The 23,391-nt window shown below is 43.3% G+C and overlaps 2 protein-coding genes across 11 annotated transcripts in view; one reads left to right on the forward strand and one right to left on the reverse strand.

Moving 5' to 3' along the window:
• Positions 1-6,095, forward strand: part of BTBD7 (BTB domain containing 7) — a 57,699-nt gene extending 51,604 nt beyond the window's left edge. For 9 of the 10 annotated variants that reach the window (XM_037031091.1, XM_037031093.1, XM_037031094.1 and 6 more), the window contains one exon: positions 902-6,095. In XM_037031091.1, the coding sequence (XP_036886986.1) occupies positions 902-1,717 (816 nt within the window). In that variant the 3' untranslated portion in view covers positions 1,718-6,095. The remainder of the gene's footprint in view (positions 1-901) is intronic. The other variant, XM_037031100.1, reaches the window with a different exon arrangement.
• Positions 6,096-8,345: 2,250 nt separating this feature from the next.
• On the reverse strand, positions 8,346-23,354 carry UBR7 (ubiquitin protein ligase E3 component n-recognin 7). The gene is made up of 11 exons (XM_037031111.1): positions 23,138-23,354; positions 20,564-20,697; positions 20,023-20,083; positions 19,065-19,160; positions 16,176-16,229; positions 15,851-15,956; positions 15,267-15,475; positions 14,956-15,105; positions 14,287-14,449; positions 13,223-13,284; positions 8,346-10,534 (listed from the first exon to the last, which is right to left on the reverse strand). The coding sequence occupies exons 1-11, from the start codon at positions 23,285-23,287 to the stop codon at positions 10,442-10,444; spliced, it is 1,278 nt and encodes a 425-aa protein (XP_036887006.1). The 5' UTR covers positions 23,288-23,354; the 3' UTR covers positions 8,346-10,441.
• Between the last annotated feature and the right edge of the window lie 37 nt (positions 23,355-23,391).

Below are 23,391 nucleotides of genomic sequence, written 5' to 3' on the forward strand. Positions count from 1 at the left end.
TAGCTACTACTTTATATTTTAAATAAAACTCCCTTTAAGGGTAGTTTATTGTATGTTCATTGTAGTTTAGTTTATAATAATTAAGAATTGGCCCTGGCTGGGTTTCTCAGTTGGTGGAGCATCGTCCTGTACATCCAAAGGTGGCGGGATCGATTCCCAGTCAGGGCACATTCCTGGGTTGCGGGTGGAATCCCCAGTCAGAGTGCATGTGGGAAGCAGCCAGTCGGTTGATGTTTCTCTCTCACATCAATGTCTCTCTCTCTCTCTCTCCTTCCTTCCTCTCTCCCCACCTCCTCCCTCACCACCCCCCAAAATCAGTAAGCATATCTTCAAGCAAGGATTTTTTTAAAAAGATCTGGAAAGAAAAAAAGAATTGGAAACAGTCTTAATGTCCAACAGTGGGAGAATGGTTAGGTCAGTCATTGACACAACGCACTGTTACACAGTAATTTAAATAGTAATCTCAAAGAAAATCTGGTGACAGAATTTATGTATACACTAAGTTTCATGATAATTAATGTATGTACAAAAAGAAAACGGTGAGAGAAACACCTCAGAATGCTAACAAGTGGTTACCGTATTTTGCTGTGTATAATGTGCTCCTGTGTGTGCATCTGCACGGGACTGTTACACCCTTGGTGTGGAATCATCATACCCATGTGTGACGCACACCCTTATCATTCCGTCAAATTTGGGCAAAAACAGTGTGCGTTATACATGGCAAAATATGGTGTCTCAGGGAAGGTTAAGATTATTACTATATTTTGCCTTTAGTTTTCTCTTTCTTAAAAATAAGCACGTATTTTATACTAAGAAAACAAAATCCGTGAACACCATTTGTACAAAGGCGTCCTGGGCTGTTCTCTGTTAACCCATCCCCCCTTCTCGCTTCTGTTTGCAGTGTGCACAGCCTGTACTAAATGACCTAATGCCAGACATTGCCATGGGTGTGTCCACACTGTCACTCAAGGACAGGAGGCTTCCAGAACTTGCTGTAGACACAGAATTAAGCCAGTCAGTTTCCGAAGCAGGACCAGGGCCTCCCCAGCATCTGTCATGTATTCCACAGAGGCATACACACACGTCTCGGAAGAAACACACACTAGAGCAAAAGCCAGATGCTCGAGAAAATCAGCAGGAATATCCAGATTTCTATGACTTCTCAAGTGCTGCTTGCAGACCTTCTACTCCCGCTCCTGGCAGACGTACCCCCTCCCCCTCGCAAGGTGGATATTTTGGTCCTGATTTGTATAGCCACAATAAGGCATCACCAAGTGGCTTGAAGTCAGCCTACCTACCTGGCCAGACCTCTCCTAAGAAGCAGGAAGAAGCTAGGAGAGAATATCCACTTTCTCCCGATGGGCATCTGCACAAACAAAAGAACGAGCCAATACACCTCGACATTGTTGAGCAACCTCCCCAGCGGTCAGACTTTCCTCTGGCAGCCCCAGAAAACGCTGGCAGCGGCCCAGCGCATGTCAGGGGGCGAACAGCAGTAGAAACTGACTTGACTTTCGGGCTTACTCCTAACAGACCTTCACATTCTGCAGGTAACTCTGAAGCTCCAGAGGAGAGATCCGGTAGAAGACTAGCAGACAGCGAGCGCCTGGGCCGCGGAGCCCAGCGAAACCCAGATTTGGAAAGGGAAGATTCAGTGAACAGAGGAAGGAGGTCACCAAGCAAACCAGACTTCCTCTACAAAAAGTCTGCCCTCTGAGCGCAACCTCCAAGTCGTCTGTGCCTGAGATGTGAAACATCCATTCTATGATGTAACCCAGTTACTTAAGAGACCAGTTTCTTGATGCCAGCTGATAACTCAGTTTCACATTATTTTATTCTGGGTTTTGTACATACATGTTTATTAGACGTGGCATGCTGAGAGGGTTGTTTTGAATGCTGCATTTGTCTGTTTTGTGTTGGAGTAATTGTGTGGGGAAGCATTTTTAAGAGCAAGCAAGCTGGCACTTTCTTTTCTTCTTTACAGATGATGGAATTTTTTTGCACTTGTACATTTATTTTATCTGTATTGATTTTGTATCAGTATGTTAAACTTTATTGCCACATTTAAAGGACTGTATTTTCATACTTTTTGCATTTTACTGCTCATCTACCAATTTCCACGTGCATTGGAGTGCACACCAAGATGTATTTTCTTATGAAATAGTTCTGTTTATTTTTTAATTATAGAAATTCCAAAGAACAGCACATCAAAATGCTCCTCTCTTCTCAGTAATCGTTTTGGTTCAGAAACCTCCCTGCGCAGCCTCTGTAGTGTCGTCATTCTCTCTGAATCAGTCCTGGGAGCTGGGCGTCTTTCCTCCAGCGGGAGTCCGGTCAGGACCCTGAGGTTTTCTGGTTCCGTGGAGAACAGGAAGGAGAAAAGCCTTTTGTTCCCAGGCTGGAAAGCTGTCGCCGTGTTCACGGTGTGGACGCTAACAGACCCGCTGCAGGTTCTGGTGGTGTGGGCTAGAGAACCCGCCGACGGGAGTCTGACAGCATCGGATTTCTCTCTGTGGGCAGAGTGATAAAGCGTGCGGAGAGTGGAGTACCCTACGGTCTGCACTGTGGGATTTCCGGTTCTGAGCGTCGTGGGCTCTCCAGCCACGATGGGGAAGTGACTGCTTACTGCCTTCAGCTGTCTTGCTCTCTGTGGGGAAAAACAAAGACACAAACTAAAGGGCTTCAGTCTTACGGATGTCATTTGGTGTTTGTAAGCATATGTTTTCTTATAAATGTTTTTTAAAGTGTGTCTGAATTTTGGTGTCCGGTAAAAAGTTGTATAATCATAATGCTTTGTCACCAAAAGAGAAAACCCATTGTTTTCCAGTGGAACACAACACGTCCTACTTGAACTCCACTCGGGACGCTGGTTTGGGAGTTTTCTGAACCGCTGAGCACATGGGATCTTGTAAGGTCCTCTCCCTTGGAAGGGCAATGTGTGAGCTAAGGACTTTTTTCTTACTCTCCAATGTAAATATATTAGTATTTGAGTTTTTAAATCACTTCAGCATTGTTTGAGCTTTCACTTTGTATTTTTATAGACACATAACACACAGCCGTGGCAATTAGAAGAAAAGAGACTTTCTGCACATTCCCTCATGTGAGGGTGCTTGGGGGCCTCTTTTCTGTGTGTGTGTGTGTGTGTATATATATAAATATATATAAATATATAAACTACGAATCACTGACACTCTAAAACTATGCAGGGCTAGGGAGCCTTTACAAGCTACCATATAAATTAATTACATGCACTTTTAAGTCAGTAGGTTTCTCTTGGGTATCAACAACTCTGATTTCTCCTGAAACTGTAGATTCTCTTACAGTCTTTTCATACTTTACCCTGTGGATATACACTCAGGAATAATCTGACATTTTAAAAAATCCTACCAGTAGATTGTCTCAAAGATGGGAAACATCAGTGTATCTGTGCGTGGGCCCGCTGCCGCTGCCTCACATCCTGCCACCCAGTGCGGCAGCCGAGGCCAGTGCGCTGTCACGGTGGTGGTGGTAGTGGTGGCGGCGGCGGCGGTGGCGTCGCATCCGGAGCGCCAGAGCAGCAGAGCTCACGCCGACATCGCCTCTGAGGCTCCCTTTTTTAAAGATAGAAAAACACAGGACTCTGTTCTCCTTTCTAGGAGGTTTGACCCTTACACGATGGTGTCTTTTGAATCCAGTCTCAGTCTGTCTCTCAGAAACAGAAATTATTAAGTCCATTATGTTCCTTAATATGTGTTTAATTATTTTGATGTAGTTTTAATGTCTGTTCTGATTCAGTGCCGTGCCGCTACTACAAATTAGGGTGGCAAAAACTCTTGTTTGGGACCTTTTAAAAAATATATTAGTCAAGAGCTATTTATGCCATACGTTCATTTTTCTGAAAATTTAGTAAACATTCATCGATATCTCTAAAGTGTAATTATAAAAATAGCCACTGTTCATAATTTTAATTTATGAAATTTGCTTTTAGTAATTTAGTAGCTTACCTAGCTGAACTCTGTGTAAAGAGAAACTTGCTCTAACCTAAGGGGTTGGGGACTGACACGACGTGCAGGGGGTAAGCAGGTGGTGGCTGTGTGTTCGGGTCGGTGTCGGTGGGCGTCGTGTGTCTTGTGAAGTAGGGTCACTAATAGGCTGAGGAGCTCTGTGCCTCTGCTGTTTGAACCCATCTATATTCAGTCTTTTTTAATGCTTACGTAAGCATTACAATCTTTTAATGCTGTGCTAAGATAAATGTGAAGTCTGAGTAGGATTGCTCTCAGAAAAAAAAAAAAGGGTGTACAATAAAATTGGGCCACAGGACCTGGCGTTGCCTCAGTGTAGACGTTTCCCAGAACCACATCTCAGACCCCCGGCCCTCAGTGCGAGGCCCTGGACAATCAGGCCGGAGACAATCACCGCCCTGGGTGCCTGCCTTGTTGAGTTCAGAGACCTGCCGCTTAGATCCTGGGCCGAGACGAGATCCAGGTTTCTTCAGGATGCTGCTGGTCTTATCTTTCTTTCAGTTTTGTGATTTTGACGACTAATTTAAGGTCAAAGTCACCTGTGACTCCTAAGGGGGAAAAGTAGCATAAAAGGCAAAAATTACTCCTGAAGAACAGCTGTGCGCCTTTTCTGCACACCACGCCCTTGCTTTTTCCGGGCCAGGTCCCTAGGCCTCCTGAGCTCTCCCGACAGTTCCATGAGCAGTTAGATTTTCAGGATTCTTAACGAGGTCCGTTATTTTAGTCTCTTTGTAGAACTCTGAGATGTGACCTAATTCTTGTTTTTTGCTTTCTCAAAATCTGTTTTTACTAGTTGCCATCCTTTATTAGGTTTTCTTTTGTTGTTAAGGTTCTAGCAACAGGCAGGGTGTGTCCCTTTGAATCGTCACAGTGATGATACGGTGATGACAGGCTGGGAGGGGAACAGCGTGTGCGGCAGCAAGGCCTGCACGTGCCCGTCTCCGGAGAGGAGGTGACATTTCTCAACAGCTCAGCAGAATCCGTATTTTTGTAAGGTTTAATCCACTTTTAGAGGGAAATGCATTTTCATCAAACATTTGTAAGATACTGGGTTGGCAATCTTAAGGCATTCTCATTTTTGTCCTCAGACTCAAAGGGATGGTTAATAGACTTTTAAAAAATTAGTTGATTTTCAACTTGCTATTGAAAGTTACTATAAAAGCAGCAGTGGTGGGTGCTGTTCTGAATTCTGCAGTGGTTTACTTTGGCTACTAAGTAAACTTACTTTCAAACCTCATTACAGATCCTTATTGAAGAGTTACCATCACACACTAAAAGGTATTTTAGTTTACAGTTTCCCATTAACACTCTTGAATCAACATATTATGAATATTCAGTTGTCTTTTTGTCTGATAAATTGCAATAGCTGTTATGTAATTGTACTGGCAAGTCTTTATTTTTTCCTTTAAAAATTCTCAGACCGTGTGTCAATCTTCCATATTTTGAATACCATAATGCCGTGGCCATTTCTATAGAAAGATTACTTGCAAGTGTGTCTTGAAAATAACCTCTGGTGTTCATGTGTTGACGTGGGTTCTCAGAGGTGGGGTGAGCTCCGGAAGCCTCGCCGTGCACCCGCACGCAGCTGAGCCGCAGGGGCAGGTGGCCGGGAGCCCTGCTCTTAGGCGGGGAGGCTGGAAGGCAGGGGTTCCTGAGCTCCACTTTCTGTTCATGTGCCACGTCTAGACTTCGCAGAGGTGGCAACACTGCATTTCTTGTGGTTGTGTTGTTGTTACCAGTATAAAGTCAAGTGCCTTCAAATGCTAAAGGCTCAGAAATTTTTCTTAAACTGATTTCATGTCCTATGCAAGTGTTTTCTACAACCTGCATAACCAGTACTTTGTAAAACTTGTTTACGCTTCTTCAATTGTACATAGTGTTTTTTAAGGAAATATATAGTATTTTTATTTAGGTACCTTCAAACTTGAATTTGTCTGTGTGAAGCATTGTAAAACGATACATTTCTCTTTTGAGCATCATTACAGTTGTACAAAGGTTTTCACTGGTTCTATTTTTCTACTGTTACTGATGCGCATGTAACACTGACTTTATCCTACATATAGTTGGCATTTCAAATAAATGGCTTGTATAGAACCTGCTGAGTTGGATGCAGTCTGTTACAGTGGTGTAGCCTGCCATCCTCAATTCCAGAAGCGACTGTATGTACACACACCCCTCTCGGGTAGAATCATGCGGTTTTCTACATGAACTTCCCATTTCCAGGATTTCCGTTTTTCAGAGACTTTTTTTTAACCTATTGTGGTTTTCTTGGAAATACCTTTTCATCTGAATCAAGGTCATTTTATTTTCTACTTTTTTCATTGGGGCATTTGAGTGGTTTTATTTTATAAATTTGAGAAAAAGTTCCTTGCACAGGGCTCTCCAGAGGAAGCACAACATTCCGAGCGGTGGCCCTGCACCTACATCGTGCCCGGTGCTGTGGTCAGAGACCCAGGCAGACCCTGAGATTCACAGGCCTCCAGGTGTCCAAGGCTTGGTTTAGATGCTGAGGTTTTTTTCTTTTTCGAACTCAGGCTTAACTAGTATTTTTCAACTTGGAAGGGAAGTCAAGTCGTGACCTAGAGTCCACATTTCTGAGAGAAACGTGCAAAAACAGTTCTCTAATTTCCAGTTTTAATTGCCATAAAATAGCTGTTTAAATTTATTTTAACCATTTTACTAACTAGTTCCATCTTTCATGCCTCACTAAGGCAGTTCTTTGTATTTTGTAACCATCTCAGGTTTAACTGGAGTAACAATGAAATACCAGGTCTTTGTGAGTGACCATTAGAATTCTGAAAGGGACGTTCCTGTCCATACTTGAGGGGTGCCCTGGAAGAGGACGCTCAGTGGGGGCTTTCCTCACCACCCCACTGTAGGCCCTATTTCCCCTCGGAGCACTGGGGAATGTTTGAGTCCACTTTTCCCAGGGACTGGGAATACGGAGCAGCTGCCGAAAAGCAGACAGGATACTTTTTCTCAGAAACTTTCCAGTGTGGTTGGAGATGACATTTGTCCTAGGAACAATCAGAACAAAACGTAGCAGTAGGAGGAGGCTCCTGGCTGAGCAGAAGCCCGGCTCAACATGGCCCAGGAATGAATGCGAGGAGAAATATGCTTGTTTGAGTACCGTTTTCTTGAATCCCTCATTAATGACACACTACTTTTAGTTCCACTTTCCGAGTGAGGAAGCCGAAGCATGGAGCTACAGAGTAACTGGTCCAAGGCCATGTGGCTGGTAAACGGGCCGAGCATGGGCGCCAGCCCTTAAGTGTGGCGGCCCAGGCAGAGGGAGCACATTGTGCAGGGGTCAGGGGGAGGCACAACTGTGGCATTCGTTCATTCAGCCAACATTCATTCATCAGGTACGCAGCTTCTACCTGTCAGACACTGCTAGGGCCTGAGGTGACAGTAACAAGACAGTCACAGTCCTGCCTGTAACAATTTTAGGGTCTTGGGGAGGAAAAGCTATTGGACAATTACAGAGGTAATGCCCAGTGCGTCAGGGGGACAAGTGCAGGACCAGTACAGCTTTGGCCCAGTGCCAGATGCCCGATGCTCACTCAGTCCAAGGCTTGTGTCTGGCAGCTGCTTGGAGGTGACCCAACTGGGAGGCAGCCCCAGCTGACTCGTGGGAGCTCTGTGGGGTTTGTTTCCTGCCCTTCCCACACTCCCGGAACACTCTCCTTCCACAGGGAGCTGAACCAGGCCACTGCCAAGGTCCAACAGCCACTCGGGCTGCTTTCAACTTCCTTAAGTTGCACGAGGGACCTTTGGGGGAGCCGGGAGAACTGCAGTTTTCTTGGGGCTGATGATTACATAAACCTGCGTTTTCAGACAGGTGAGCACTTCATTCACCTGAGCGTAACTCACAGGGGCGATGACCGCAAGTCTGAGCAGTGTCCAAGGGAGTGGGAGCTGGGGAAGGCCAAGGATGGGCCTCTGCCTTGGCTTTTCGGTTTGCTTTCCATTTACTTCCAAAATAACGGCTACCATGCAGGTGGACCACAGCTTTTCCCTAGAGGTTGGCTCCTAGCTAGCCCTTCTGCACCTGAACAGATTGCGATTGCTCACAACGCAAGCCCATTTCTTTGTTCTGCTCATCTACGTATGTCCCAAAAGGATTACAGAACTCCCTCCCAGGTGTTGTACACCCAAGGACCTTGGGTCAGGCCCTGTCTTATGAAACAGCAGGAGACAAACCAGCCCCCTGCCTGGGACCAGACAGGACCAGACAAGACCCCAGGGCAATAACCGCTATTGGGGTGTACGCGCACTCATTTTCACATAGACGGCAATGGGAGGCTTGTATGTATTTGAATGACTACAAGTAATCAAAGCCACTATTTTGAATTGGTTTTATTTAATTTTACAGAAACCTGATTGAAGTTTAGTATGCAATTATAAGTCCAGTAACAATTCTACAAAAATGGACAATGCCAGAATTCCTTAAAAGCAACTAATATCCTCTTCTTTTGCATAAAACATGCATTAACCACCACATGTTGGCCAAAATCAGTCTCTACAAGAAGAGACGGTCCCATACAGTCAATAAGAAAACTAGTCATGAACAAAAGGTAAAAAAAGAGGTTTTCTGGTTAATGTAAAAGAAGGAACAGTACCTTTCACATAAAACAAGCCCTTCAGCACCAGGTGATTGGCACTGTGGCACAGCAGTGCATCACCTCTGAGACCCAGGCCTGACCTGTCCTAGGAAGGAACTTCTGGTGGTCAAACGTCTGAGAAGATACACACACCGTCAGGCCACAACGATCTACTACTTGAGCAACCTTGCAGGGGGGTTGGGGGCATGGAAGTGCAGAAATCCTGACTTCGGAGGAGTTCCCAAGTGGAGACAACACGTCAAGGACGCCCTGACCTCCAACCCAGGCGGTTGACCCTTTCTCTACAAGGCCAGCCAAAGGCATGCATCTCCTGTGGCTGTAGGACTTCCAGCTCCACGAGGCCCTTCATGCAGACCTGTGATTAGCTGTGACACAGAAAAGGATGGGAGACTGTAGTTCTCGTTCATCTCATTCGGGGATCAGCGGGTACTTGTCTAAGTGGCTGCTGAACACACAAAGGAGTATTTTAAACACTCGTGGCCCCAGAGTCTCGGACACTTGTCACCACACACCTCCAAGAATCATCTATTGCCAAGAAAGTCCTCCTCCCTCTAGAGGGAGAGCGCAACTGTATCAAAAAGCATTTTCCACATTGCCTGAGGGACTTTAAGATTTCAAACCAGCTGAAAGGACTTCCCTTCAAATATGGGGTTTTAAACATTCCATAAGGTTCTTCGAAAGATCCCCCAGTCATTAGGGAACCAGCTATGGGCATTAACACTTATATACATAAAGCTCATCATCCGTGCAGCCTAGGGTCTCGCCTGGAATCTTCCACACACCCCGCCTCTTCCAAAACAGGGCATGCGCTGCCCTGCTCACTACAAATAGCTAAGCCAGTATCTTTTTTCCTTCAGCACAATCTAAAGGGAAAAATAATTTATTGGGGTTCTAATAACATTTTTATAACAGAACAGTATCAAAATAGGTTTGTTTTTAATATATGCTTAGAGTATCCCTGACAATATAAAGAAACCCAGAGGCCTCTGTAAACCACCAAGGTCTCCCAGGGAGTGCCGGTCTGGTTTCTAGGCAGAGGCCCCTGTGCTGGCGCGCGTTCTCAGGAAGCCCCGTGAGCACGGCAGTACTGAATCCGATATGCTAGTGCCAGCAGAACTGTGAATGAGATGGTCACTTCAAATTTATTAGTAAAATTCCTATCAAAGGCTGGCTTCCTCAGTCCTGCCGTCAGTCAGTCTCCTCGCCTGTAACAGACATCCAGGCCACAAACCCAGCAGTCCTGGCTACTCCAGAGGATGGGCCCAGAGGAGACAAGTTTCGAGATCCTTCTAAGCAGTGACCACGCCTCAGAAAGGAGGCTTGTGAGAAAAGGAGCACATCAGGCTTGAGGAAGCTGTGACCCAAGGCACCACGATCACAGGGGTGAGGGGACCTCAGAGGTTCTCACCGACAGGAATACGCCCCCAAAGCAGGTCCTGGAAGATAACAGCTCTGTGGCAGAGTAGATACATTCCGGAGTTAAACACCAAAAATTTAGAAGAGAAACTAGTTTACTTTCTCAAAACGAAATGAAACTTCTTAAAAGTTAAAAGCAAATAACCCTGGGTAGACACGGGAGTGGTGGGGGCTGAAGTCTGTGGAATGAGCTGCTTCTGGCTGAGTCAGGAGAAGGCTGGTTGTGAAATCAGCACAAACGTTGTGGCCACTGCAGCCGAGGAGGAGGGAGGGATCTCAGGGTCAGGGGGGGGGCCTCTCCAAAGAGACGGGAAGAGGAGCGAATGTGAAACAGGCCTCTTTTATTCCTGGAACAGTAGGTGGCGCTGTCCCCGGCCTGGGTGAGGGCGCATGCTCCGCTCAGCTGCAATAGTACTGCATCCCATCCACTCTTCGTCTCTTTTTGGACTGAAATTCTTCAAAGAACTGCTGGATGTCCTCTCTCTTTACAACCTGTTGATGAAACGCAAAGGTTAGGGAAGGGAACTCTATCACAATAGCAATAAGCAGTCACAACATTCACAAGGCAAACAATATTGCTGGTAAGAATTATTTTAATGGGTAATTAGTTAGACTACCTCCATTTCAGAGTTCACTCGGGCTCAGAGTGACCTGCTCAGAGCCCATGGGGGCGGAGGGGGGGCAGAGCAGCGCGTGGCGCTGAGCATAGGCCCCGCCACCTCACTCGGTTCCGTCATGCACCGTGCGGTAAAGGCAGCACCTACTGACGGGGTCACTTGAAGAGACGAGAAACAATGTCTGCAGAACACTCCTGGCACACAGTGAGTTCTCAATAAATATGAAGGAGAAGAGATCCCTGGCTGGTGTGGCTGGGCAGGCTGGGCGGCGTCCTGCGACCAGAAAGGCCTCCAGGTCAGGGCACACGGCTGGGTTGTGGGCCAGGTCCCCGGTTGGGGGTGTGTGAGAGGCAACCGATTGATGTTTCTCTCCCTCCCTTCCCCTCTCTAAAAATAAATAAATAAAGTCTTAAAAAAAAGTGTCAGAACCAGAGCAAAAACTGAGTACTCAAAGGTCTCCTACACAAGTGCGCGCTCTCATTCCACAGCTGTCTTCTGTGAATGTCCTTCGGCTCCACCTAAGCACTCACAAAAAACAAACAAAAAATAAGCTTTTCGTTTTAAGATTTGTGCTTTCTTCTTTCCTGGAAAAAAAAGGAACCTGAAAACTTTTCTCTCTTCAAGAGTCAAAAATTAAAGATGCTTGTATATTAATAATAATAATAATAATAATAGTAATTGGTAAAAACTATAGAAGCACTACTCTTAGGAAATGGATATCCATTTTACGTGATAAAAATGAAAAATTTATATTCCACTGTATTGGAAAAAGGATTGGAGCATGATACAAAGGTGCTCACGATATAATCAAAACAATATTAAAAGAAAGTAAGACGAGGGAAAACATGCACGAAAATTAAACTAGGACAGCCCAGGAGTCCCTGCTCACCCCAAGAGCCAGTCTGGCCAGCGATCCGATCTAAAGCTATCTAACGGCCATCAGGAGACAGGTCTAATTACTTTTTAACTATGAAGGTAATACGTGCTATTGTTATGAAGAAATTAAGATGGGGCAGGAAAGAGAGAGGAAGCAGTAAATGCTTGTGAGCAAGAGGGAGATAGGTAGGAGGACAATTACATGGGAATGAAATGAAAAGCTCCAGCTCTCCCTCCCCAGGGGTCAGTGCTGCTGGCACATGCAAATAGCATGCTAACTTGGAGAACTTTCTGGGGTTGAACATGATTACCCTTAGTTCTAGTGAGAGCAACAGCGTGAGCCTACGTTAACCAGAGAGCCTTCGCAACAGAAGTAATAACTCTGTAAAACTCAGTTACAACACAGACACCATTTTTAATGCTACATGCAAAGTTGGTTCTCCAGTTCTTCCCAATCTCATATATTGTAAGGTCAACATGAAGTTGTTACTGAAATTCAGTATCTGAAAAAAAAGAAGAAATTAACAAGCAAAAAAAAAAAAAAACCAAAAACCACAAGGACTTCAGAACTTTTGGGAAGCAGGAAGGTGCTTTCAGTGATGGTGAAGAACATACTCTGAAAAGTGAGAAAACTATTTAAGAGAAGGTTCTCTCAACTCCCGAGTGTACTGTTCATTTTGCAGAGAGGCAGCACTGCGACCCTGCCCAGACAATAGGCAGCTGCACGTCCTTCTCATGTTTGTGAAAAAGAGGAAAGGACCTGATGTAGCCTGCTGCAGACTCCTCCCCGGAGACCCACGTCTGACTGGATTTGCACGTCTGGCTGTAACAGAGGAAAACATACACTGTCCCTGAGGATAAACCTTGGGCCACAAAAAGAAAAGGTAAATTTTGTTTTATACCTGCCTTAGGAAGAGAGAAAAGTAGCTAAGGAAAAATTCATCGCAGACACACGCAAAGGGCTGGGAAGTGCTTGTACATTCGCCTGGACAATTTAAAGCATTTCACATGGCAGAGGCAGCGACCCCCTTACGAGTACACAGATTTTCTTGCTGGCAAGAGAAATGTTTTAGCCCCTGATCATAAAGTTCTTTTACTTTATAGAACCCAGAATCCCCAAAATGGGGCCTGGCTTTAAATTTGTCCTGCCTGGTCAGTTTTCTTTCCTCTTCCAAGGACCCTTACTCGAATGAGGGTCAGGCCAGCAGAATCTGTGTGGCTGATCCGGCAGCCTCCTCCTCAGCTATAGCTCCTCTCTCCAGACCCTGGGTGACGGCTCTGCCCTGCATTCCGTCCAGCCCGGGGCTGGGAAGGACAGGGAGTGTGGCCAGTCTGTGGGTGTTCACCACCTCTTACTGACATCCGTTAGCTCTGCCTCATTAAACTCTCAAGTATCCGGTTTATTTTATTATTTTTTTAAAGATTTTATTTCTATTTAGAGAGACAGAAAGGAAGGGAGATACATCAATTGGTTGCCTCTTGAGGGAGCCCCCTACTGGGGACCTGGCCCGCAACGCAGGCATGTGCCCTGGCTGGGACTCAAACTGGCGGCCCTTCGGTTCACGAGCCAGCATTCAGTCCACTGAGCCACACCAGCCAGCGCTAAGATGCATATTTTTTTCAACAAAGAAAATAAAGTTTATTCAAAACATGCAAGGCTATGATTAAATTCTTTAACTCAACTTACTGTTCCTTCATCAGCAAATCTCTTGAGATAGTCTTTCAGTTCAGTCTTCAAGTCATTATACTCTAAACCAAAACAGCAAAATGGGTAAGCCAGCTGCTTTTAGAAACAATTTTACCACTAACATTTAAATATGTAGTTTAAATTTTAGTTAATAATTTAGTTTTTTTAGTTAATAGTTCCAATTTTTCTTTAAGTGAAACCTGCAAGGGAATCTTTTTCCCAGTTTCTCCCAAATTCCTTCATTTTGATATCAAAAATGATATTTTTAACTTTTTTTGTTAAAACAATTAAAAAACCAGAGAAAGAAAACCTCACTTCAAAAGAGATTACCTAAGGACTTCCTATCTCTCTGGGATGCTAATATTTGAAATCACCTCAGACTTGGCGAACAATAAGTTTTAAAATTTGTTCAGCCACTCGACAATTTGTATTATTTCTGAAGCACCTCGAGGGTTACAAAAATCATTTATATGCAGCCAACACCCTTGAAAAGCTTTCAGTCTAATAAAGGCCACAGGACGTTTATCAAATAGTTACAAATGAAAGACGATGCCCTAAAAGGGGCACAAAGGAGCGGCATCCCCGTAGACGCTGCGGGGCGAGCAGTCACTGGAACGAGTGGCGGGCGCCGGGGATGAAAGCCTGCAGTGAGAGTGTAGGGCACCTTTCCCCCAGGGGTCTGCCCGCTGCAGCGACCTCCAGAACTGTCGGAAAGGTAGCAGGAGACACTCGGTGCAAACTAGTTTTCATGGGATGAATAAAGAAATTCCTTCTCTAATACTGTTTACTCACACATCAACCCTTAATCAAAAAACTGCACATGCTGTGGTTTCTCAAGCATGTGATTATTCCCGCACGTAACTGATTCTACGGTACAGCAACTGCACACCCAGCAACACTTCCCTTAGGCAAGTGCAGCTGAAATCCACTACAAAACTCCCAATGTAAACTTCTTTGTCGGAATTTAAAACAATAGGTATTAGAGGTCCTCCTTACACATATATTTTTCAATAGCCAAAGCCACTTTCAAACTTCATGAATTTTCACACTCAAACAGAATTTACCACAAATAAGTTCCACTTGTTGGACTCTGTTCATGCTATTAAGGGTGTCCATTAAAGGGTCTGTCCTGTCCGCTGCCTGGTCAACCTTGCCCTTGTTTTCATAAGCCAGCACTGTGTCACATTCATCTGTCAGGAACAGGACATCGAGATCGCCATACATTTTCTTTAAAAAAATAAAACCAGTTTCCATTAGAGAGCATGTTAATCTCAGAGAGTCAGCCTCATGAGAATCATTAAAAATTTAGATATTTTTAAATTAACTGCAGAAAAACCTAAGCCTTTTAAGAGAATTGCTTGAGTGATTTACTTTTTGCCCAAATCTTTTAGAAATCTCCCAACTTCCTAGCAGATACTGTATAGTCTAAGAGATCTTTACTTAAAAACTAACGACTTACTGTAACTCTCAAATAATTTTTCAAGCAATTCTACAATCTAAAAAAAGCTAAGAATTGCTATTTTTCCACTGAAGATAATAAAAATAATGCATACTTCTTCATTTCTTCCACAAGCATTTCTACTGCAAATACTACTTCATAAATTTGCTTAACACAAAATTTTCAAACTCGTCTACACTCCTAACATCAATCTCATAAATACACTTTTCAGATGTGCTTATTTTCGGCATTAGTCCACAAAACACACTAACACTGCATTCGCTCAGGCACTTACCACACAGTCTTTGCAGGTACACAGCTTCCTGCGCCAGTTCAGGGGCCAATAGGTGGCAGTGTCTTTCTTCATAAAATGCTTTGCTTTAAGCTCCTGAAGTTCGCAGCCAGGCTGTGATTCTGGGCTGAGACACTGATTCTTAAACACTGTCTGAAATAAAATGAAGTTTTAAAGTATTTTTTTAACCTATCATAGTTTATATTTGTAAGAAGATTTCTTTAGGCAAAGTATATAATTGAAATCCAAAGCTATACAGCTTACAAACTTAATTTTGGTTAAGTTTAATTTTTTTATGGCTCCTACTTTATTACCTGGAGATTAGATTCAGAACTAGAGCTGGTACATGGTTCATTTGTCTGCTCTGTTTTAACTTCCTTGACAGCATCCTTTGCATGTTCTGGAACATCCTCTTTAAGGATACTCTCCTGATGACCTCCATTTTCAGGTTTGATAACATCCTGATCACCTACTCCATCGACATTCAGAGCCAACCCATCATCCTCAGCAGACAGTTTGGTTACTGTAGGTTCAATAAAAAAACACCACCACACACATACACATTTATCCACAGACCTATTAGGCAATGAAACCACTTCACCTGATTAGAAGATATCTCAACCCTGGCTGGTGTGGCTCAGTGGACTAAGCACCAGCTACAAACTGAAGGGTCCCTGGTCTGATTCCGAGTCAGGGCACATGCCTGGCTTGCAGGCCAGTCCCCAGTTGGCAGTGTGCAAGAAGCAGCCGACTGATAACATCTCTCACACATTAATGTTTCTCTCCCTCTCTCCCTCCCTTCCCTAAAATAAATAAAATCTTTAAACAAAACTCTGGACTGAACACATAAATTCGACAAGAACGAGTTTGGGGCACACCAGCCTGCAGAGACACCCACCTGCCAGCTGTGCTGCGTAGGCCCACAGGAAAGAGCAGCGCCCCATGCAGGCCCGGCACACCATCTCCTGGAAATCCCCGCTCTCAGGGGGCGCGGCTCCAAGATGCTATGAGTACAGAAGACTGAGTTATTTCCCTTGTGACCCCCAAGCTATCCAAAATGCTCACTGTCTTCTAGACAAGTATTGCAAAAGGACACTGATCATATCTTCATTATGTATTTTTAGGAGAGCAACTATAATGTAAAATATAACACAATTCAAAAAGAAAAGACCTTTTCTGCTTTTGTGAGGACAATGGCCTTAAGAGGCAAGCACTCTCCTTACCCTCCCATGGAACCAGTCTTCACAGACCACACACTGGATCATCTCGTCTGGCACCTAATGTGGAAGAGCAGTTTGAATGTTAGTGATCACACTGAATCCGGGCCACGGCAGTCAACCTGGCACACTGAATTAGATAGGAACTGCTTCTCTACTCATTCTGTGAGACCACTGCCCGCGGGGGTATCCAAGGGAAAGCCAGCAGATCCAGGGACCGAGGGAGGCTCCCTCTATGTGAACTGGGGCTACAGAAGAGTTATGGGGTGATAAGCAATTTGCAAACAAAATGTCAAAGCTCTTTCACGAGTTACTTAATACCGGATTCTCACAAAACTTTATAAGTAACATATCCTCATTTATATAGAAACCCAGGCTCAGAGAGGTAATAGGAACTAACCAATACGGAATATGACAACTGGGACTTTTTACCACATCATGTTGTCAAGTTACTGAAAAATAAATGTTACAATTTCTTGATAATATGGACAGCAACATTATATACCATGGGCATCAAATATGCTTAGAATGGTTTTCCTTTTATTCCCAGGCTTTCATAGCTATTGATTAACATTCCAATGTTATTCTGTCTGTTCTCTATTACTGGTATCTTACAGGAAAAAAATCCATATATATGTGTACATATATACATATATATACAAAAATCAGCCTTATTCTTTCTTTTGCCTTGATCAATTTATTTATGTTTTTTAAATCCTCAACTGAGGATATGTTTATTGATGAGAGAGAGAGACAGACAGACACTAATGTGAGAGAGAAAACATCAACACGTTGCCTCCTGTATGTGCCCCACCTGGAGATTGAACCTGAAGCCTAAGTGTATGCCCTAACTGGGAATCAAACCTGCAACCTTTTGGCGTATGAGACAATGCTCCAGTCAGCCGAGCCAGGTGGCCAGGGCTGTCTTCGTTTTTACTGTTTACACTATTACAGATGTCCCTACTCCACCCTCCCTTTGCCCATCTCCACCCAGCCCTCCTCCTCAGCCCATCACCATGCTTTCGTCCATGTCCATGGGTCACGTACATGTCCTTTGACCAACCCCTTCACCCTCTTTCATCCAGGTCCCTCCTGCCCCCTCCCATCTGACAGCTGTCAGTCTGTTCCATGCATTCATGTCTGTTCCTGTTTTGTTCATCGGTTTATTTTGCTCATTATATTCCACATGTAAATGAGATCATGTGGTATTTGTCTTTCACTGACCCAATCAATTTACTGACTCAAAAAAAGTGTTATAAAACTTTATGCCATACCCTAAAATGTTAAATTTTAAGGTTTTATCTTTGTTAACTTACAGATCTTTAATTTTTCCTCTAAATAATTTGGTTCAATAATTAAAATTCCAAGACAAAAGAAGATGGCAAAAAACTAATTTATCTAATTAAAAAGACTCCTTTCAAATCAATAAATATATAAACAAAATCCAACAGTATGGGTCAGATGTGAAAGTACAATTCAGATAGAAGGTTATTACAAATTTCCAATAAACTCGTGAAAAGATGCATAATCTCACTCATGATCAAGGAAAGAAAATTTTTTAAAGATAATATTCATCTATTAGAATGGCAAAATTTTAAAACACTGGTAATATATAAGGATGACAAGACTGTTGGTGAAAAACACTATCACATACTACTGGTAGTTAAACCCTTTTCACAGACATGATCACAATTATATATATATATATATATTTAAAGATTTCATTTATTTATTTTTAGAGAGAGGGAGGGAGAAAGAGAGGGAGGGAAACACCAATGTGTAGTTGCCTCTCATGCACCCCCACTGGGGACCTGGGCTGCAACCCAGGCATGTGCCCTGACTGGGAATTGAATCGATGACCCTTTGGTTCATAGGCCGGCAATTGATCCACTGAGCCACACCAACCAGGGCTGATCACAATTTTAAATACAGACATCCTTTCATCCATCAATTCGGCCTCTAGGTATCCAATTCTACATAAATCCTGTAGGAGTTCACTCATTTATATTACTGTATAAGTATGTTCACTACAGTAGCCTTCTTTGTAATACTAAAAAGAAAAATGTCGTTCTGCTATACAATACTTAGGTAACTAACTAATGGCTTGTTAAAGATTACTGATAAGTAAGAAAAATTGCAGAAGTGAATGTATAGAATTTTCACTTTTGTTAAGAGAAAAGGAAACAATAAACTGAAACACACATTCACTCACTTATATGTGCACAGAAAGACGTCTAAGATATATGCACCCAAAAAGTGTTAACAGTGGTTATGTCTGGGAGAAAGAAGATACAGGTGTGAGGAAGAACTTTTTAAATTTTGTGTGTATTTCTTTTTTTGATTATAGAGAGAGAGAGGCAGGAAGAGAAATATCAATTTGTTATTCCACTTATTTACACATTCACTGGTTGCTTCTTGCACATAATAAAAAAAAACCTGACTGATAATTGAACCCACAACCTTGGCATATTGGAACGATGCTCTAACCAACTGAACTACCCAGCCAGGGCAAATTTTGTGTATACTGAGAACTGAAAAATTTAAAAGGATCATTTAAATACACTCTTTCCTTCCAGGGAGGCAAGAAACTGAAGGTCCTTTTTTGGGACATGTTTTGGGGAACAGAACAAGCAGGCAGGCAGGCGGAGGAAGGAGCAAGGTCCTGGCTTTGGGAAAGTCCTATTCAGCACTGCATTCTCATGATAAAAGAATGAGAATAGTTGATATCTGTACCAGTAATAAGCCCAGCCCAGATTCATCAAAAGGGATAAATCCAGAATCCTTCACAATCCCCAAATTTCCCCTAAATAGCTACAGAGGCCCAGATACACCAGGAGGCTGAGGAGTGAAGGCTAAAGACGATACAGCCCCAAATGTTAACTCCAGTTCTCCTACCTCATCTTCAGGATCAGGATAAGGTCTCTTGCAAATGCAATATAACCCAAAAAAGTTGTCATTGTACTTATTGCCAGGATTTATCTTTGCTTTGTCCTGAAAAATATTAATTTCAAAACAATAGTTTCTAATATTAACTGTAATTTCATATATCATGACATTCCTGCATTCAACAAATTTCTGCATTAAATATACAAAGAAAAAGCATTCACTCCTATTAAAGGGACACTTTTTCCAGGACACAGGAGACAAAGAATATTCATTTTTGTACCTTCTTTGTAGTAACTGGGGGAAAAGTAATATACTCATTTAATAAAAGTTAATCATAAGTATTAATTACCAATCTATATAAAATGACATTGGCCTAGAATTTCAAAGTACTTCTTAACAGCCAGCTGTAACAGCTAAAGTCCCCAGTTCACTAGGAGGTAAAAATAAAAACAGACAAGAAAAGTGACTAAAAATAACCTTTAAAGGAGAGAAAAGCATAATAGTTTTGACAATTATGACTGAATAATATAAAATCCCTTTCTTTCATTTGTTATTTCACTAAGTTATTGCATGAGCATAGTTTTTATTAGCCAAAAAGCAGTAAATACCTCTTGTGTGCATCTAGCCCACACTCACTATCACCAAGGTCTATTTGACCCAAGATTTTAGAGTTATAGCTTTTGCTGTGAAAGCATTAGAGCATGAGCACAACCAACATAATCAAACCTGAATCACTGCAAAGAACATCCCCCCAAACGTTTCATGTTAATTACAACCTATGCTGTAGGCTCTGAACAGCTTACTTAGTTCTCCAATAGGATAAAAAATGCAGTCTAATATTGATTTGCCCATTTGCAAAGAATAAGCACAAGAACTTCCTTTTCAGAAAATGTTTGGTTTTTATCCATTCTGTCAAATATCAGTTTCAGCTATTTTCAGTGCATTTACAGTTATAGTGCTTACTTACAGGAAATAATTTGCATTCCAAATTTTTAAACTTGCTGTTTCCACAATCGCAACGAAAATTTCTGAAACAAAGGAGGAAGAGCCTATTTTAATTTTTCTTTTAAATCTAATGACTTTTTTAAAGTTCATATCATAGCCTCGTCCCTTTCAAATCATTTCTAGGATCTAAAAAGTGGCCTTGGTTGCTGCTCATTTGTCCCAATTCAGAATTTCTCCAAAACCGAATTTCTTCAGAATTCCATGTAATAAAAGATTTAATAATTCTAGAAATTAACATGCAGAGATAATCATCAATATAACATCCAGAGACATAAGCAAATTAATGGCAGAGAATGCTGAGTAGTTTGAGTTTGTATCAAAATTATATTTTTAAAAGGCCCTCTAGAAAAGCTATTTCTCAAATAATATTATATAAAACAACTATAATAAATTTTACCAGTGCACAGCTACTTTGACTGAAAAAGCAAGATTAAGAAAAAAGCATGGCTGGGAAGGAATCTAAACATTTAAAAAGCATTCAGCACCAACCTCACTATCTTTACCTTTTTGTGTACAGCTCGAAGAGTTTGTGACTTCCGTGACATTCGTAACTGCAAGCGAGGCAAATGCCTGCTGGTTCTTCTCCCTCTGGGGTACAGGTACTGCAGGCATACAGTGCTTGTCTCTTCACAAAGCCCTAAAAGACAGCCCCAAGATTGGAAAAGAGAATTAATGAGATACGGCATAGCTACCTAATGCCCTACTGTGACCTGAGAAATAACTGAAATCAGATCATCTGTGGTCAGGATCTTCCTGCAAAACCAGTAATAAAAAAGCGTATACAAGAGTACCAAGCACTGTTGGATGTTTCTTATCACCAATGTATTTTCTTTCTTCCTTTTTTTATTTATTGACTTTACAGAGAGAGGAAGGCAGGGAGGAAGGGAGGAGAGAGAAACATTAATCACTTACACACTCAATGGTTGATTCTGGTGTGTGCCCTCACTGGGCTCCAAACACAACAGTGTATGGGGACAATGCTCTAACCAAATGAGCTGCCTGGCCAGGAACTTCCTAGTGCTTGTTTTCATATAATTTTTCTTAAAATGATGGAAAGTTCTGCCCTGCCTGTGTGGCTCAGTAGATTGAACACAGGCCTGTGAATCAAAAAGTCACTGGTTTGATTCCCACTCAGGGCACATGCCTGGGTTGCAGGTCAGGTCCCTCTAATGTTTCTTTTCCTCTCTTTCTCCCTCTCTCTAAAATTAAAGAACTTTAAAAAATAAATAAACAAGGCCCTGGCTGGTGTAGCTCAGTGGATTGAGCACGGGCCTGTGAACCACACGATTGTGGTTCAATTCCCAGTCAGGGCACATGCCTGGGTTGCAGGCCAGTTCCCAGCAGGGGGCTCACGAGAGGCAACCATACAGTGGTATTTCTCTCCTCTCCTTCCCTTCCTCTCTAAAGATAAATAAATAAAATATTTAATAAATAAATAAATACAGCGATAGAAAGCTTAATATCTTCAATCAGCTATGAATAAGCTGGTCTGCTTCATCATTTTAACAACGTGAAAATGGAGGAGAATGTGTGTAGGTTTATGTAATATCACCCTTCAGCTGTGGAAAATGCTTGTGATTCCACCAGAGAAAATCAACACATTAAAAAACAATCCCCCCCTTTTTAAAGAGATGCATGTTGAAACATTTAGAGGTGCAGTGTGGTGACATCTGCAACTTATTTTCAAATGGTTCATCACAAAACAAAAAAAGTGTATTATAAAGAAGAACAGAAAGGTAAATGTAAAATGTTAAAAATGAGTATGTTAGAGAAACCCAAGTGTTCATATTATTCTTTCAACTTATTTGTAGATTAAAAATGTTTTGAAATAAAAAGCTTAAGAGAACAACAGGCAAAACCTTTACAAATCTTGATGACCACCCTCCTGCAGGAAGGAGGGGGACTCAGAAGCTCTCCAGGGAGCTTCTGAGATGCAGCAACCTTCTACTTTGAGCTCTGTGGGGGGCGGGGGCAGGGGGGTAGGCACCCACATCCGCGTGTTTGTTTTCAAACCCTACAAATGATTGTACAATTTTCTACATATTTTACTACAATAAAAAGAACAGTTTAAGTTCCTTTTATAAAGCTAACTACATTTCAAAAATAGCTTATGTTCAGACTTTTATTTTTTTTTAAGACAAGCAGAGGAAAAGGTGTTCTAGTGGAGACGGAAGGTCTCCAGCCAACATCCGGGACAGCCTCTGGATACCTGGGATATTTCAAAGTCTAACCCCTTCGCAGCGTAAACTCAACTGGTCAAAGGCGACAACTGGTAATGGGACCTCGGCCCACACCACGGAAAGACCCCAGGACCCTTTCCTCACTCTCCAGTGTTCCCTCCCACTGCCGTGGAAAGCAACCTCTTCACCCTCCCCATTCTCATCCTCCGTTAGTTTTCTTCTACCACCTCAATCCATTTTTGTACCTAGAAATACACAGGATGAGTCACGCAACACCACATCACACCCCCTCAAATCCTTGTTCACGTCTTCCAAACGCCGAATTTCCTCTTCAAGCTGATCTTTCTCTCCCTCCTACCCCCTTGTCAGTGCCATCTGCTCTTCTGGTTCCTGTCCCCATGGGGGGTAGATTGCAGAACGACACAGTACTTGTTTCGTCTCCCCCCAAAAACGACTCGCTAAACTAAACTGCAAAGGAACCGACCGTCGAGGAGCCCAGCCCACCGGGGAGATTTTCAAATCCAGGGCTCTCGCCTTTAACCCGGCTTTGACTCTCCCATTCGGGTCCCAATAAATACTCTAGGGTGGGAAAAGTAGGGACGAAGCAATGAAAGGTCACGGGAATGGTTGCGTGAAAAGCAGCCGGGCACCGACAAGAGACAGGGAGGAAGACAAGCGCAATTACTCCAGGGCCAAAGCCTGGAGGGCCGAGGGCAGTTGGACATAGGCTGAAGGTAAAAGGGCAGTTGGGCCTGGGATGGGGAAGCCTACGACGAACGGCGGCTCCAGTCCACCACGGGTAAGACAGCCGCGGTTGGCGGGAACCGAACAAGACCTGCCGGGAAGAGAAGGTTCCGCGGGAGCCCGAGGGAGGCAAGGCCCCCGCCGCGCGCCCACCTGCGAGTAGGAACACTTCTCGGAGTCACTGCCGCCCAGCACGGCGCACGCCTCATTCTCCAACTCCTCGTCCTCCTCAAGGACATCGACCAGCGATACCACGGGCTCCAGTTCCGACTGCCGCCCACCGGGACCCTCAGCTCCGGCCATCCTCAACTGTCACAGGACCACAGCTTTGCCCTGGCGGAGGCGGGAAAAGCGACCACGAGAGGCGTGGCCGGAGAAGGCGGGTCCTGAGTGCCAGGCACCAATCC

Source organism: Sturnira hondurensis, unplaced genomic scaffold, assembly GCF_014824575.4.
Source record: "Sturnira hondurensis isolate 20B ecotype Veracruz unplaced genomic scaffold, ASM1482457v3 Scaffold0021143, whole genome shotgun sequence".
NCBI lineage: Eukaryota > Metazoa > Chordata > Mammalia > Chiroptera > Phyllostomidae > Sturnira > Sturnira hondurensis.